This window comes from Amborella trichopoda, chromosome 3, assembly GCF_054954075.1.
Source record: "Amborella trichopoda isolate Santa Cruz 75 chromosome 3, AtrichopodaSantaCruz75HAP2 v2.0, whole genome shotgun sequence".
Taxonomy (NCBI): domain Eukaryota; kingdom Viridiplantae; phylum Streptophyta; class Magnoliopsida; order Amborellales; family Amborellaceae; genus Amborella; species Amborella trichopoda.
Genome location: NC_142338.1, coordinates 60,238,415 through 60,255,224, shown reverse-complemented (window position 1 = coordinate 60,255,224; position 16,810 = coordinate 60,238,415). Strand labels below are relative to the sequence as shown.

At 33.9% G+C, this 16,810-nt stretch overlaps 1 protein-coding gene across 3 annotated transcripts; it reads left to right on the top strand.

Moving 5' to 3' along the window:
• The first annotated feature begins 9,498 nt into the window (after positions 1 to 9,498).
• LOC18421458 (protein PNS1) lies at positions 9,499 to 13,361 on the top strand. Of its 3 annotated transcripts, none has more exons than XM_088861887.1 (3): positions 9,499 to 9,623; positions 10,399 to 11,553; positions 12,721 to 13,361. In XM_088861887.1, the coding sequence occupies exons 2-3, from the start codon at positions 10,780 to 10,782 to the stop codon at positions 12,856 to 12,858; spliced, it is 912 nt and encodes a 303-aa protein (XP_088718013.1). In that variant the 5' UTR covers positions 9,499 to 9,623; positions 10,399 to 10,779; the 3' UTR covers positions 12,859 to 13,361. The 3 variants fall into 3 exon arrangements, with proteins under 3 accessions (XP_088718013.1, XP_006826318.1, XP_088718014.1); XM_006826255.4 differs by having other exon boundaries at positions 9,499 to 9,643; XM_088861888.1 differs by having other exon boundaries at positions 9,499 to 10,278.
• The last annotated feature ends 3,449 nt before the right edge of the window (positions 13,362 to 16,810 follow it).

Sequence of the window (16,810 nt, the reverse complement as noted above, 5' to 3'; positions counted from 1 at the left end):
AAGCAGAAACATCTCCCTTAACCCCTGCCAAGTGTTGCTTGAACCTATGTACCCCACTACTTATTACTCTTTGACAGTAATTACAAATAATTTTGTCTTTTTTGTTGGGATCAAGTCTGACCCCATGTTGCCATACAGGGTCTTCCGTAGATCTTGCCATGGTTCAACTTTAATATGTAAAAGGTTAAAAATTAACCTAACAGTTGAACATGAAAAATAATCACCATGTGTAGTGATAATATGTAGGGGTAGTTCATGAAGTTATATTTGTTGTTAATGCAAAATACTTCTATTGACAAAAATATTTTAATTCTTACTAGGAAAAATAATTTATTTATGCAACATTATAGATAAAAATAGCATATATCAGCCACAACATATAGAACAATAAATTTACATTGATATAGTATCAATAAAATATATATTTACAATGGTATAGTAATTCACAATGCCAATACATATGGACTTGTCACAAATCTTCATTTCAACAAACATGAATTAGTTTCTAACGAGAAAAAAAATATATGTATACAACATTATAGAATAAGTCTGTATAAGTCACACTTAGAATCAAGAAAAAAATTATATTAATATGGTCATCCATAATGCCACTACACGTATATTTGACACAAAAAACATTTACAATGATATAGTCATTCACAATGCCACAAATAAAATTTACAATTCCAACTCGATTGAAATGATCACAAATAGGCGTACATCTTAATTACAAATATGCAAGATAATATAATAAAAAATGCAAGCTCCAAACATGGCTAAAACTCAATTATCAAGAACATACATTTTTTGCATTAAAAATTTAATAATAAAATTGAAAATAGAAAGATAATATAATTATCATACATGTCACGATTGTTTTACAATGATATTCACTTTAATTCCTCATGATAATACAGTTTAACAACATGTATTTTTTGCATTAAAAATTTAAAAAATTTAAAATACATTTTTAATGCAAAACTGCATTAAAAATATAATACAGTTTAACAACATGTATTTGTTAATATATTTTTTTGCATTAACAACAAATTAAAAAATAAATTTTTACATTAAAAATATAATAACATGCCACGATTTTTTTACAATGATATTCACTTTAATTCCTCATGATAATACAGTCTAACAACATGTATTTTTTGCATTAAAAATTTAAAAAATTTAAAATACATTTTTAATACAAAACTACATTAAAAATACAATACAGTTTAATAACATGTATTTGTTAATGCATTTTTTTGCATTAACAACAAATCAAAAAATACAGTTTTGCATTAAAAATATAATAACATGCCACGCTGTTTTTTACAATGATATTCACTTTAATTCCTCATGATAATACAGTTTAACAACATGTATTTTTTGCATTAAAAATTAAAAAAATTAAAAATACATTTTTAATGCAAAACTGCATTAAAAATATAATACAGTTTAACAACATGTATTTGTTAATGTATTTTTTTGCATTAACAACAAATTAAAAAATACATTTTTGCATTAAAAATATAATAACATGCCACGATTTTTTTACAATGATATTCACTTTAATTCCTCATGATATTACAGTCTAACAACATGTATTTTTTGCATTAAAAATTTAAAAAATTTAAAATACATTTTTAATACAAAACTGCATTAAAAATACAATACAGTTTAACAACATGTATCTGTTAATGCATTTTTTTGCATTAACAACAAATCAAAAAATACAGTTTTGCATTAAAAATATAATAACATGCCACGATTTTTTTACAATGATATTCACTTTAATTCCTCATGATAATACAGTTTAACAACATGTATTTTTTGCATTAAAATTTAAAAAAATTAAAAATACATTTTAATGCAAAACTGTCTTAAAAATATAATACAGTTTAACATCATGTATTTGTTAATGTATTTTTTTGCATTAACAACAAATAAAAAAATACAGTTTTACATTAAAAATATAATAACATGCCACAATTTTTTTACAATGATATTCACTTTAATTCCTCATGATAATACAGTTTAACAACATGTATTTTTTGCATTAAAAATTTAAAAAATTAAAAATACATTTTTAATACAAAACTGCATTAAAAATATAATACAGTTTAACAACATGTATTTGTTAATGTATTTTTTTGCATTAACAACAAATTAAAAAATACAGCTTTGCATTAAAAATATAATAGCATGCCACGATTTTTTTACAATGATATTCACTTTAATAATACAGTTAAAAACGAAGTTCTTCACAGACCCACCTAACATCAGTCATTCCAACTCAAAAATCCGCCTCAAATCGAATAAATTACATCAAATTGAATACATGTTTTGATAAATAACACTATAAGGAATCAAAGTCTTATAATATTAACACATTATTATCAAAATATTAAATAAAATCGATTGAGTTGAGGAAAAAAAAAAAACGCAGTTCTTCACAGACATCAGTCATTCAATCTAAAAAATCAAGCTCAAATTGAATAAATCAGATAAAATTGAATACATGTGATAATAAACAACTCTATAACGAATCAAAACCCTATAATTCAACACATTATTTGTAAAATATTTACTGAAATTGAGAGAATGGCGGAAAAAATAAAATAAACTCAATCCATGTTTTTTTCACCGACATCAGTCTTTTTCTTCTAAAAAATCCAACTCAAATTAAATAAATATAATCAAATTGAATACATGTGATGATAAACAACACTATAACGAATCAAAATCCTATAAATTTAATACATGATTTACAAAATATTGACTGAATTTGATCGTATGGTAGAAAAAAAAAAAAAAAACATAGTTCTTACCTGTTTTTCGTGCACCCGTGTCTTCAAATTCAAAATTGATATGTATTCTTCCAAAATAATCACAAATTATGAACCAAAACTTTTGAACAATACTCTTACGATCAATCACCCCACAATTTTACAAAAAATGATGCCTTCTTTCGCTTAAAATCAGTGAAATGGCGGAAACCCTAAAACTCACTCTTCGATCCAAATGTTTTTTATAAAAAAATGTGATTTTTAATACCTTTTATTGACTGAAATAGATGATAAATTTGAATTAAAGCCTGCAAGATTCGTTTATAAGGCTGAAAAAGGTGAAAAACGATAACAAAATGACAAAAAATAAATAAAATCCTGTGAATAATATTGTGCAGCCTGTGTTCTTGAGCGTACATTGGTGTGACTCGCGATTCACTATTGAAAATCACCTGATTCTCTTTGGACAAGAGCGATTCCTGGTTTTTTCGTGAAACCGAATCGGTAGCTGATGATTCTCGGGTCTCGACTCAGCGCGTTTTCAAGCCGTGGTTACATTACATACATACATGTATCGTTTCATGCACTTATACAAAAAAAAGTAGACGGCACGAGACAATCTTACAATAGTGAGGACCGAGATAGTTCGCGTGCCACTGGACCAGGAAGCCAAGAGATGATATATTCTAGCGGTAGTATACTGTCTATTTACGTTTTAGGTGAAACTCTATCGGGAACTAATTTTAGGACCTTTGGGATGTAACCTCTTCCACGGATAGATTAACCTCAATTAAAAAAAAAAGAAAAGTAATAATTGTAGCCTTTATATACTTGAAAAAAATATTGTTTTAACAATGGAGATTATTCAATTTTTAGATAATGAAATCTAACTTTAGAAAAGTGAAATTTCAATTTTTTTCTTTCTAGAAAATTTTTTATGGGGGCTTTGAAAATTTCTCATTGAAAATATCCTCCCAAGTAAATCTTCTAACAGAGGGACTCGAACGCTCTGGCACGTGCTTTATAAGCAAACAAAAAATTGATCAAAATATAATTACGAGAAGACATATTTTGAACCCCATCCTTTTTTTTTTTTTTTTTGAGAAATGTTCAGAGCTTATATTAGATAAGTACATAAAAAGCATGTAATTACAAAATAGGGTATTAAAGCATTATAAATAAGCAAAGTAGGAAGGTGAACTCCAAGACCATAAGCTATATGACGAGCCTCACGATAAGTAAGGCAGAAAAAGAGCTACAAACTCGGTGTATTTGGGCCCAGAAAGAGTGTAAGGTCCAAAAAAAGAAAATCCTTTGCTCCTCCTGCTTGCACCACTTAAGGAGTCTTTGAAACCCCATCCTTCCTCCTCTCTCATCCGCAATTATCCATCACCACGAGTCAGTCAGTGAGTGAGAGAAGCATGAATCGTGGGAATCTTGAAAATTTTCTCTCTCCCAAAAGGGTGTGGTTTTTATAAAGTTGTAATCTTAAACAATTCAATTAAAGCGTATCTCTAAATTTTATCACAATATATAATTTTGATGTAATTTTTTTTAGAATTATTTAAAAATTTATTTTCTAATCTAATTATAAAATTTTAAACTCAAAAAGTGGTTAAAATCAAGTAGATCTATAAACATATGAAAATCTTGAAAATGGACGGTCTAGATAATGTGTTGCAAGATGCATTATTTTTGAGACTCAATTTTTTTTTCAGATTCATACATCTCGATGTCGAGATGATCAATTAGAAGACTTTTCAACATTAAAACAACATTTTTGAGGTGCATCTTTAATTCTATATTTTAAAATTGTGAGCTTATATAAACTATTTCCCTGTCAAAATCAATCAAATGTAATTACTATCAAAACTTATTTTGAGACCATAACATAGACTCACCATTTGCAATTTTGTAAATCAACTTCTTCTCTCTCATCCACAATTATCTCTCTCTCTCTCTTCTGAAAAAGGCACGAGAATCTTAAATTCTCTCTCGATTGCTTGTGACCCTCTCTCTCCTCCTCACATGGCACACTGACATGGAAACTACACATGAATCATGTGCAACACCGAGACCCACTTTGTTTTAATTATTATTGAGGGTTTCAAAGGAGACCACTTTGTTTTAATTTAGGTCGTTGAAAGAGTCAATATTGAATCACATATATTAAATGATGGGTGTCGTTTCCACGAGGTTTCTACCTTAAACGATCCAATTAAGACTCACCTCCAATTTTTATCATAACATAACATGCTGTAAAAAATTCTCACGTTCATTTGAAAATCTCTTTTCGTATCTGCTAATAAAATTTTAAACTTTGAAAAAGGTTAAATCAAGTAGATCTATAAACATATGAAAAATCTTGAAAATTGACAGTCTAGATAATGTGTTCCAAGATTCACTATTCTTGGGACTCCAAAATTTTATTTTTTCATCTTCATACATCTCGATAATCAATTAGCTGGTTTTTCAACATTGAAACAACCTTTTTCAATGGAGTTTTTAGGTACATTTTAAGATCGCAACCTCATATAAACTTTTTCGTTAAATAATTCAATGACTTTTGGTTATCAAGAGATGTCAAACTGAATTAGAACGCTTAATGTTTCCTTTTTAAATTTTAATTTACTTTGATACTCCCTATAAATATTTTTAAATTCTTTAAAATTGTTTTTATTCAGGATTGGAACCCTAAACAATTAGAGGCTCTTAATAAATTGGCCCATCTTGAAACAACAAAGGTACTCCCACCATTTAATTGGGGCCTCTTAGTATGTCAAATAACTTAAAAACCCCCACATGTTTACGGTTTCATACCTTGAATAAGGGTAATTGGATTGTTTTAGGATATCTTTGAAGAGGTGTTCAAGTGAAACAAAAGTTAAAAAGCAAATTGTCTAACGTTAATTGGGATATTTTGGCTTTGTTGATGATTTTGTAAAAGATTATGACCATTAAATGAAAAATTCATCGTAAAATAATTGACTAGTAGTACAAAAAGCACCTCCGAAAGTAATGAAATTTTACAAAATGGAGAATGTCACTGGTGTATTAATCAAAGCTTATTTTGTCTTACTCTTAGGGGTGAGGCAACACAAATGGATTTCATTTATCTGGGTATGAAGTTTGAATTTTAGTGGAATAGCTTACTACGATTCTCTTGCAATCTAGTATGGGTTCTAAAATTACCTATAATACTCGTATCTTTAAAATAAATAAATAAAAATTAAATAAGGGCTTGTTTAGATGTCAATTAATATTATTAGAGATAGACTTTCATGTTTGAAATTAATCTACTCTATATAATATTATTTTATTAGTTGTTTTTTGTGCATCTTGTATTATACACAATATTACTTAAATATTTTAAGTACTCTAGTCCAAACTTAGAAAAAATACTTTGAATAAAGATGAAATAAATTTTCAAAAAACAAAGTTAAATGTAAAACAGCCTGTACTTTTATCTAAGAAAATTTTATGATGGACGCTACCAAACAACTGATAATTTATTGCCTGAGTGCTTTTAATGAAATATTGGATTACCAATGATAAGGAGTATATCCAAACAAGCCATAAGGGTATTTACTAGTCCATATTTTGGGAGTATAGATTTCTAACATGGCTATTATAATGGTGTATTATACAAAAACCCATTCTTTTACCACTAATGGTAGAACCCTGCCCACCATTGAACGACTTCTTGAATAAGCATAGCTTCATACCAAGAGTTGTGCTTATGAATAGGAGTCGTCACCCATTTTGGCTCAATTCTGTGGTGGGTTTGTTGTTATTTTTTTTTTTTTTTTTTGGGTAATTCAGTGGGGATGTTGACCTCCTACCTATTTTTTAAATTGTTAGTCGGGTAATTCAATTGGGATGGCGAGCTCCTACTTGTTTTCTAAATCGTTAGTAGTTTTTTAAGGTGTTATGTGAAAATGGAAGCTTAAACTATAGCTACGGTACAAGTAGTGCTACAACCGCAACCCCAACCCAATTCTCAAACAAGGGAGTAAAGATTAAAAGGGTTGTCGAGTTGGGTTGAGAGAGGCTCGAACTCTGATTACTCGTATAAGCTACACGTAGCCAACTACACCACCACTCTACACAAATGTCGTGACATACTTCAATATATCAGATTAAACATTCAATAATTAAGAAAGATTCTGACCTTTAGATAAGTTTCATAATATGCAATCTCTATTTCTTGAAGAGGTACCCAAGTCAAAAAAAAATTGAGAAATAAATCTAATGTTGATTGAGATATCTTGACTCCCTATTGTGTAAAGCGTTTATACTCCACGTTTTCGAAAAAAAAGGAGACTGTCTTTACAAGCACATTATGGCTAGGCAGCAGCTCGAGAGAGGGGTGGGGAAACCTTAATGAATCTTCATTTCTAGTATTTCTCATTTCATGCAAATTAGCTTGGAAAAAGTGCCTCTACCATACTTCTACTTCTGTATGCTGGAGTGAAAGAATCTTGAATTTGGGCACAAACTAGAGAGAGAGTCTTAATTTTTACAAAAATGAGAGAGAGACGGTCTTAATTTTGGGCATAAATTTGGAGTTAGTAAGCGTTTTAATTTTAGGCATAAATTCGGTTTGAAAAAGATAGAATTTTAGGTGTAGCGAAAGTGAAGATATTGAGATGGATGAGTGGCATGAGAATAAGGGATAGAATTCGAAATGAATACATTTGAAAAAATTTAAGTATGACATCAATCGGCGATAAGATGAGAGAAAGTAGAATTATGTGGGCTAACTATATGTGGCATAAATCCAGTATAATATCTGTTAGGAGGTGCAAATTAGTTCAAGTGGACCACCAAAAAAAAAGTAAAAATAAGTGAAAAAACATGGTTGAAAGGAATAAGAAAATATACGAAGATTCATAATCATATCGAACGTATGACCCTTAATAGAACAAAATGATAGACCGTGATTCATTTAGCCAATCTTAATTAATTAAAAGAAAAACTCCCACGATAACGACGATAAAGAAGATAAAATATAGAGAATTTTAATCTTGGGTATAAATTTAGTTTTAGAAAGAAAGAGCCAGAGTGTGTGTGTTTTGAGCACAAATTTGAGATAAGACGGTTTGAATTTTGTACCATGATGACATTGAAAGAATTATGATTTAAGGCATAGATTTGGTGAGAGAGAATTTTGGGTACAAATTTGAGACAAGACCGTTTGAATTTTGGGCACAAATTCCGTGTATGATTCGTTGCGGTTAGAGGGTCATTCCAGGAGAAGAAAATACCATCGTACACAGTGAGGTCGTTTCAGTTTCCAAAATAAGAAGCATTTGTGGTCCTGCAGGACTCCGGTCTAACCCGTCTTCCCACGCAAGCAAACTCTTGACGTGCCCGACAAGAATATCCACATTCAATTCACTTCCTCCCAAAATTCAAAACAATAACAAAATTAAACATTAAGGGCATTCTTGGTAATAAAAATAAAAAAGCAGCGCAAAAGCTCTTGCACTCGTCAACTGTACCAGGATTTCAAGTTGAATCTGGACCGTTCATCTCTTATTGGATAAACCGAAGGGGTTTTGTTAACGGCCCCTGTTACCTAGCGGCTTCCAAATTTCGAATTTCGGTTCCGAAATTTCCGGAACCTCTTCTCAATTTTACTGGAGTTTGGTGGATCACTAACTTGAAATTTTTGGAAATTGTCGTCATTATTTGTCATCAAAATTTTTATTTTTTAACTACAAAAAAAACAAGAAGGTTTATTTCGAGATTCTTTTGCCTCTTGAATTTCAGAAAATTAACCGTAAATATCTTTAATTTTGTGATAGTTAAATATGCCTCCCTTATTTGAATTTTGGGATATTAGTAGTAAATATCTCTTATTTTGTGAAACTTAAAAAAAAGGGGCTCTCTTTTTATGAAATTTAAATTACAAGCCAACAAAACAAATCATTTACTAAAAAACAAGCGGTTGGAAGTTGAAGTTCTAAAACCTCTCATTCCCAAATTCAGAACTCCTATCGATTTTTTTTGTAAAGAGATCCGTTTTGGTGAATATATTAGTGATAAAAAAGGTATGTCAATTTAGAACTTGGAATTTCAAAGCTAGGGATATTTTAAAAGGAAAATTTTTATATAAGATTGCAACTTTACTTTGACGGTGTAAATTAGACAATATCTTAAAAGATACGTTATATTGATATTGTTTTATATATATATATATATATATATATATATATCCAATATACAACATCCAAATAAAATAGACTCTAGATTATCACAAACTTATTTCTACATACTTATTAGAAACTGCACCTTTTTGAGAAAAAACAAGAAAATATAGATTGGGCTTAAAATATCAAATTTCTCAATATTGTAAAAAACATAAAAAATATTAGCATAAATTTCTGTCGAATTTTTTGCAAAAATACAGAATGCTCGAAATTTTCCCTAAATTAAACGAAAATCGTAATTTTCACCGAACTTTCATCACAAATGAACGGAAATTTGAACTCCAAAAGTCCCGGTAAGTCGGGCTTCTCGTGAGGGACCGTTGGAAAGCCCGCGAAATAACAAACCTGACCCCACATTGCATGACGTCACAATAAAAACCAATAACCTTTTACCACGTCATCATTCAACGCAAGAGCCAGGTCAGCAACCTAAAATGCCCGCCTCAGATCAAAATCCTTTTTCCTCACCTCTTATATAATTTGAGAAACCAATTTGCCCTTTCGTACCAGTCAAGATTAAGCTTTTGAAGCTCATCAATGGCTACTCCACAACAGAATCAACACCCTAACCCTAATTCTCAAAGCAGATCTCCGGAGCCATCTGCCCCAACTGTTAACCAGAGAACGGGTCAGATTGCCCCTCTCGATGTACGGTCATGGAACTTAGTCGTCGCTTTTCTGGCTCTGTTTTGCTCTGATTCAGCACTTTGTGACTGTTTTATATTTTGCCCTGAAATTTCATCTTGTGACTGGTTCTTGCTCTGATTCGTTTACTTCATGACTGGTTCGGTGATTGCTTGCTTATTTTTTGGCTCGTTTTTGCTCTTTTTTTATTTTGTGACTGGTTTTTCTTTGAACTGCTCATTTTATGCTGGTTTTTCTGTGGAATCTTTGATTTTGAAACTGGATACTGCCTTGAATCGTTCATTTTGTGACTGGATTTTGCGATGAATACTACATTTTGTGTCTGGCTTTTGCCCTGAATTATTCATTTTGTTACTGATTTATGCCATTAAACCTTGTGACTGAAATTTCATCTTGACTGGTTTTTGCTTTGATATATTTACTTTTTGGCTGGTTTGTTGATTCCCCGCTAACTTTTTGACTGCTTTTGCTCTTCTTCGTTATTTTCGTTACTGATTTTTTATTTATTTTGTGACTGGATTTTGCTTTGAATTGTTCGTTTTGTGGCCAGTTTTTCGCTGACTATTTGATTCTGAAACTGGGTACTGCCCTGAATTGTCCATTCTGTAACTTCTTTTTTGTGATGAATCCTACATCTTGTGAGTGGCTTTTGTATGGAATTAGTAAGAAAATGTTGTTGCCCTGAATTATTCATTATGTTACTGGTTTTTGCAATTAAACCCGATTCTGGACTGATTTGTTATTCTTTTGACTCGCAGGCCGAAAGAAACCTTCCTGATCGCCAGTTGCAGAGTGACTGGCCCCATTACACAAACCGCATAACGCTTCTTTTCTTTCTCCTCCATCTCCTTGTAGCCTTTGTCCTAACTTTCTACCTAGCTGTCCGATCGATCATCGCCGCCTCAAGCAGCGGTTTCCAGCTCCTCAATTGGTACCCCCAGCTCCTCACCACGGCTGCGGCCTCCGTTATCTTCTCATACCCATGGCTAATACTAACCCTAAGACGTCCTCTCATCGCCATCAAAGCGTGTCTCTCTTTAGCCCCATTCCTAACTTCTGCCTTTGCCTTCATACTTCTTGGCTCGTCCACGGTAGCAGGGGGCGTGTTGGGTGGCATTGCCCTCTTCGCCGCCATTTGCATGTCCCTCTATGGTTGCTATGTTGCTCCAAGAATCGATTTTGCCTCATTGATCATTGGGAAATCCCTCTCTTCTGCTGAACCACATGCCGGAAAGCTGGTCTCTCCGGCCAATCCATACATCGGAATTTCTATTTTGGTCGGAATCTTATGGTCGGTTTTCTGGGTTACCGGCCTAGTTGGCGGAGCCAGCATGAAACACTCTGCCCTCTATCTCTTGGCCTTGTGCGTTAGTTATTATTGGACCATGGGTGCCCTTCGAGCCGCCTCGGTCGTGGCCTTGTCACGTGTTAGCGGGATATACTTCGCGCGTGGCAACGAGGTGGGGGCCCGAGAGGCCTTCATATGGGCCCACACCAAGTGGTTTGGAAGCGCATGTTTGGGCGCGCTATCTGAGCCATTTGTTTGCGTGATGAGGTTGATCGCACGTGTGGCGAATGCAGTAGAGCAAGAAGATGAGTTCTTGTTCTCGTGTGCTCACTGCTGCTTGGGGGTCACTGCACGTGTCAGAACGAGGGCGAGCGTGTGGGGCTACACACACATCGGCATGCACGGTAAAGGGTTTGTGCAGGCATCGGAGGACACGTGGGTGGCGATCGATGCGAGGGGGATGGGGCCGACGGTGGAGGGGGAGATGGCGGGGGCGGTGTGGTGGCTGGCCGGTGTGGCCAGCGGAGCTGGGTGCGCTGTGTTGGTCGGAGGGTGGACGCTCGGCGTGGACAAGGAGATTGTGCCAGCAGTTGCAGTGTTTGCCTTCTTCACTGGTTACTCCATGGTAAGCATCGCGGAAGCATATGATTGAAAAATTTATCAAAGAAATAAACATTTTAACCATAAGGAAAAAATGAATACTTTTACATAAAAATACACATAGAAGGACATGGTTGCAAAAGGGCAAATTGTTGAGTTGCATGGAATGGTTGAAAAAGAAGAAATTGTTAAAGAGTGGTTGAAAAGGTAGCTGAATTTTGATAAATTTTCTAATACAACTTGAGGCGGCTCCAATTGCAAAACTGACATTGCATTTAAAAGTTGGGAAAAGTTAAGTTTGTACAATACTTGAACGAGAAAAACCTCAAAATTTCCGACTGTTTATAGATTTGGTGCAATTTGCATTATTTTAAAAGCTTTAAGTTTGGGGTGAATAGATATTTCATGCCTTTCTAGCAACCTAAACGCATCACTTTGAAGTGCGCCTTAATTCAATGACACAAAGTTGACCTCTCATCCCCACCCTTAGAAGTTTGATTTTAATATTTCATGATGCTCAAAAGTACTTTCAAAAAAATCTAAACCGCCCCTCATAGGCATAAATATTTCATTAAATTGACGGAACAAGCCAGGTACTATATTTGGATTTGGTGAGGGCGTTTTGGGCCGATCAAGTTACTACAATGCAGCGATTTGGATATTTATGGGTCCATGAAAAAGATGCGTTTGTGGTAGCCTAAAAAAATTATTCAGCATATGATTAATGGTTGATCGAGATTGGGATTGGACAAATGAGAGAGAGAGAGAGAGTTTGATTATTGGGGGTGGGGGTGCGTAATTAGTTAAGTGGCTCGTTTTATGTGCATTAATAAAACAAGAAGAGATACAAAAGAGCGAGACAAATTACTTTGTTTATTCGTTCTAATCTCTTTATTTTGTTGTACAATTCATGTTCTGTTCTAATTATTAAAATTATATTTTAACAAATAATATGATTGAAAATTTATAAACACTCAAAAATCTTGAAAATAGATGTTCAAAATAACTTGTTATGAGATGTAATCTTCGGGACTTGAAATTCTTTTTTTTCTTTATATTCTTATTCTAACACCTTTAACATTCTTTTTTACTGGATTTGGAAGTACACCTTACTTGAAAGTTGCAACTTTATATAAATTTATTGTACATAAATTATAATTTGTCAATGTGTCTCTCTACATTGGAACTGCAGACTCGCATAGCATTGGCATTGCCTCAAGCCTGCGTGTGCTCCTACTACGTCGCCTTTTTGGAGAACCCGGAGAGCCCTGTCTTCGACGAAACCATACCTGACCGCATCAAACTCTTCCAACCCTCGTTCCGTGTCTAAATAATCTATTTATTTATTTTTTCACGATCTCTTGCTTAATCCTTTTTCATCAATTTCACTCTCTTTCTCTCTCTATCCTTTTCACTCTCTCTCTCTCTGTCTCTATCCTTTTCATTTTTCTCTCTCTATCCTCAATTTCACTCTCTTTTCCCTCTCTACCCTTTTCATTTTCTCTCTCTCTCTATCCTCAGTTTCACAAGATTGGCAGGAACCATTCCCGGTCACCTTAAAATTTTGACCCGATCTTTTCTTTGGGGGTTGGCAAGTCTATCCGAACCACGCCGTGGTATTCTTTAAGGAATAGCATCTCAACTTGTAAATTTTTAATTTTTTTTTTTCCTATTTTTTATATTTTTTGGAAAAGGTCAAATATTGTGTTTGATCACCATCGAAATGTGTTAGGTTGTTATTGACGACGACTTGTGTATAGTACATGTAATGCTTGGGGATCACGATGGTGATGAAAGGCAAATTACCAAAAGACCGCGACAGTGGTAGACAAATGATCTTGTCAATTCCTTCTTTTGTTTTTTCTGGGTGATGAAACCAACTTTATTCATCGAGGATAGTTTTTGGATATTTTTTATTTTTATATCTATTTCGTTTGGAGCAAGGTTCGGAAATCTTATTGCTCAAAGAAATAATTTTTTATTTTACATGGACGCAGATTTGCATGTGTATATGACAGAGTGAAGGTCTGAAATGCCAATATTAACACTCTTCTTTCACACGTAACAAGGCTGAACCGATGTCCAAAACAACGGATCGAGCCGACTAGTCGGTCCTAACCGATCTGATTAGTCCGACCGATTCCGACTAGATCGGTCGATTCGTTTTCCGATTTTTTCAGATAAAATTCAATTTTGGTAAAAAATCCTAAAAAACTAAAAAAATCCCAAAAAAATTGTAAAAAATTTACATTTATTTATTTTTTTATATTATCACAAATAAATATTATAAGCATAATTGGGTTTTAGAGAAAATGATTGGGCACATGAAACAATACTTTTCCAATGATCAATCTATAATAAATATATATTATATATAATATGTAATCAATATATATTATATAATATAAATTACATTAATAAAATAAAAAATAAAAATGATATAATTTTATAATATTTCAACTCAAGACCATATTTGTTTTTTGGGTATTTTGGAATTCAATTAAAAATGTAAGTAAAATATAAAATTATTCCTCAGGGGTTTGGTGACAATTTTGATAAATTTCCAGCTCTCTCGTATATGTGTCTATGTGTATGTCTATGTGCTCCTAGGGGGTTTGGTGGTGTAGGTATTAGACTGAAGATCAAATAAGATGAACGACGACTAAATTTTATATCCCTTGAGTTGAGGGACCTACGGCTTTGGCACCCTGTCCCTATTAGGTCTGACCAACTTTGGTGCATTTGAGTCTACTCGCCCAAAGCGGCAAACCCTGCGGTTAGCAAATAAAAAATTTGTAATAATATATAGAGTTTTAAATACATAAATAGAAGAAGGAAAATTGTTTCATGTGTGTGGACCACATTTCTATGCGGTCCAGAGGTATAAAGCATCCATCTTAAAGATGGATGCAAATTGGTAGTCCATCTTGAATGTTTTTTTAATATAATTATTATTTATGTTTTCCATTTTTTTTTTTCTTCATGTCCATGATGTCCAAAATAAATTAAGATCAAATTATATTTAAAAATATATTTATTGCCAAGCCCACATTTCTACAATATATGGGCTGGAAGCATAAAAACCGTGTCCAAAGAAAAAAAAGGGCAAAAAGAGAGGAGAAACAATATGCTGCTAGCGTAAAAACCATGGTAGTGCACTTATCGGGCCCATTTTTAGAACGAATCGTCGATTAGTGCACTACTCAACCAATGAGTGTCGATTAGTCCGATTAGTCCAATTAGTCGGCCGATTAGTACACTAAAAAATATTCCTGCATAGATGACCATTGGAATCGAGCCAAATTGGGATCAGTCAGCGACGGATCCCAAGTTAATCGGCCGATCTTTTAAACATTGGTCTGAACTAGTGTTTGCAAACTCGATCGGTCAAACCAGAATTGGGCACTGATAGATCCAGTTTTGGCGGTCTGACTGAGTATTTTAAAAAAAAATTTAAAAAATATTAAATTTTAAAAAAGGGAGATTTGTTTGTAATGTGTTTTTCATTATTTTTTATCATTTTGGAAAAAATTGGAAAGTCTTTTGATCATGAATACTTATTTTTACATTTTTCTTTTTTAAAAAAAATAAATAAAAAATACCCCTAGGTACAAATCGATTGGACCGGTCAGGACTTATCTGGTTAAGCCGGTTTAACCAACTAGTTTATCGGTTACTTGGACCCCGCCCTTGGCCAGTTCAATTTTTCGAAAACTGGTCTGAAAAGAATTTAAAGGAGAAAAATTAAGTACTTCTATAGCAAGATAATGAGGAAATGTTTAAGAAAAAATGCTCAAGTTTCTAAAGCATTAGAGATAAAATATCATATCCTTAGTATGTCGATGACATGAATATTGAAGGCGATCTCCATGCTGCACAAGTTTTGCCTACAGGGATTGTCATATAAACACCCAAAAGGAAAAACCTCGTAAATGCCTAATTTTACTGGAAATGTATGCAATGGGCAAACTTAATCTTGACCGTTTGATGTGAAATTGAAGGGTTATCTTTTACCTCTTGGCCAAGCTCAAAGTTCAAAAGATGTTAGCACAAACTCCACACCCAAGCCATCATATTTCATATCGGATGGTTATATGTAATTGTGAGTTAAATGGTCTTATTATATATAATCCCAATTTTATTTTATTTTAATTTTAGTATTATTTAGCTGCTTATGGAAGATGAGATGTCGGCTATGTAGATAAGCGCCCAGCTTTAGCTCATGAGTACTAAAATATCTTCTGGGGGTTGAGTTGGGTTTAGACTACAAGTCAAGCTTTAAAGTTGATAGTTACTAAAGTTGTGATCCTTTGAACGAAAAGCAAATTACCTTTCATCTGAGACCCACATTATGTATCGATATGGACAGTTATTGGTTTGTATTGAAAGATGCAGTTTCCTTTGACGCATTGTTTGGTGTCAGATTTCAGCAGAATGGAACATGGCCAGGCCCTTCATGGCCGTCACGTCGTTGTCCCCAACCCCTATCTCTCTACAGCTGGAAGGGCTGGCAATGAGCCGGTGGCCCGGCCTGGCCTTGTATGCCACAAAATGGCCCAGACTGGACTTGTTGGCCGCAAAATGTGGCCACGGCCGATCCACCACAGCCTAAGCATCAGGCCAAGGCCATGATAGAGCTGATTCAGACCGTCCCGTCAGGCTTGTTTCTTCTTTTATCTTTTCTTTTTTTTTTCTTTCTTTTGCCTTTTTTTCCGTCAAGTGTGTTTAGCCTAACCTGAGCCAAGGCCAAGCCTAGGCTAAGGCTTCTTTGGCCCAGTCCGGGCTGGGCTCGAGCTGGCCTTCTCACTCCCGCCTTGGAACTAAAGGTTATCAAGGGATTGGGCAGTCTAGCTTGGCATTAAACAGCCAGGTCCAACTAGGCCCAATTGCTGAATTTGGCCCGAGAGTTGATCCCGAGTCTTACATATAGGTCCGGTAAGATCTGGGCCAAGGTCAAGGCTACCCCTGGCCCTACCCTTTTCTTTTCTAAAGAATGTAAAACATAAATAATTCTAATCTCAAAAGGCTTGGCCTGGTCACCAGCCCAAAAGTAGGGGTAAGCCTTACCTACCCAAGATTCCCTTGGTCCAGGCGCAGTGCAGAACCCGGCCAAGGCACGACCAAAAGAAGGTGTGAAAATAAATCTTGGCACTTTCCTAAGCAATCACCATCTAACATACAAAGTCTCACATGGACATCTTTCTCCATCAAAAGCAGAAAATTCTATGCCGCCCTGACTAAAATGAGGATGATCCTTTCTTCTTCTTCTTTTTTTTTTGTGG

Excerpts from the sequence above, each read along its gene's own strand:
- LOC18421458 (XM_006826255.4), top strand. The coding sequence starts at position 9,533 with ATGGCTACTCCACAACAGAATCAACACCCTAACCCTAATTCTCAAAGC. Across the intron at positions 9,644-10,398 it reads GTCAGATTGCCCCTCTCGAT|GCCGAAAGAAACCTTCCTGA; the intron begins GTACGGTCATGG and ends TTTGACTCGCAG. Across the intron at positions 11,554-12,720 it reads TCTTCACTGGTTACTCCATG|ACTCGCATAGCATTGGCATT; the intron begins GTAAGCATCGCG and ends TTGGAACTGCAG.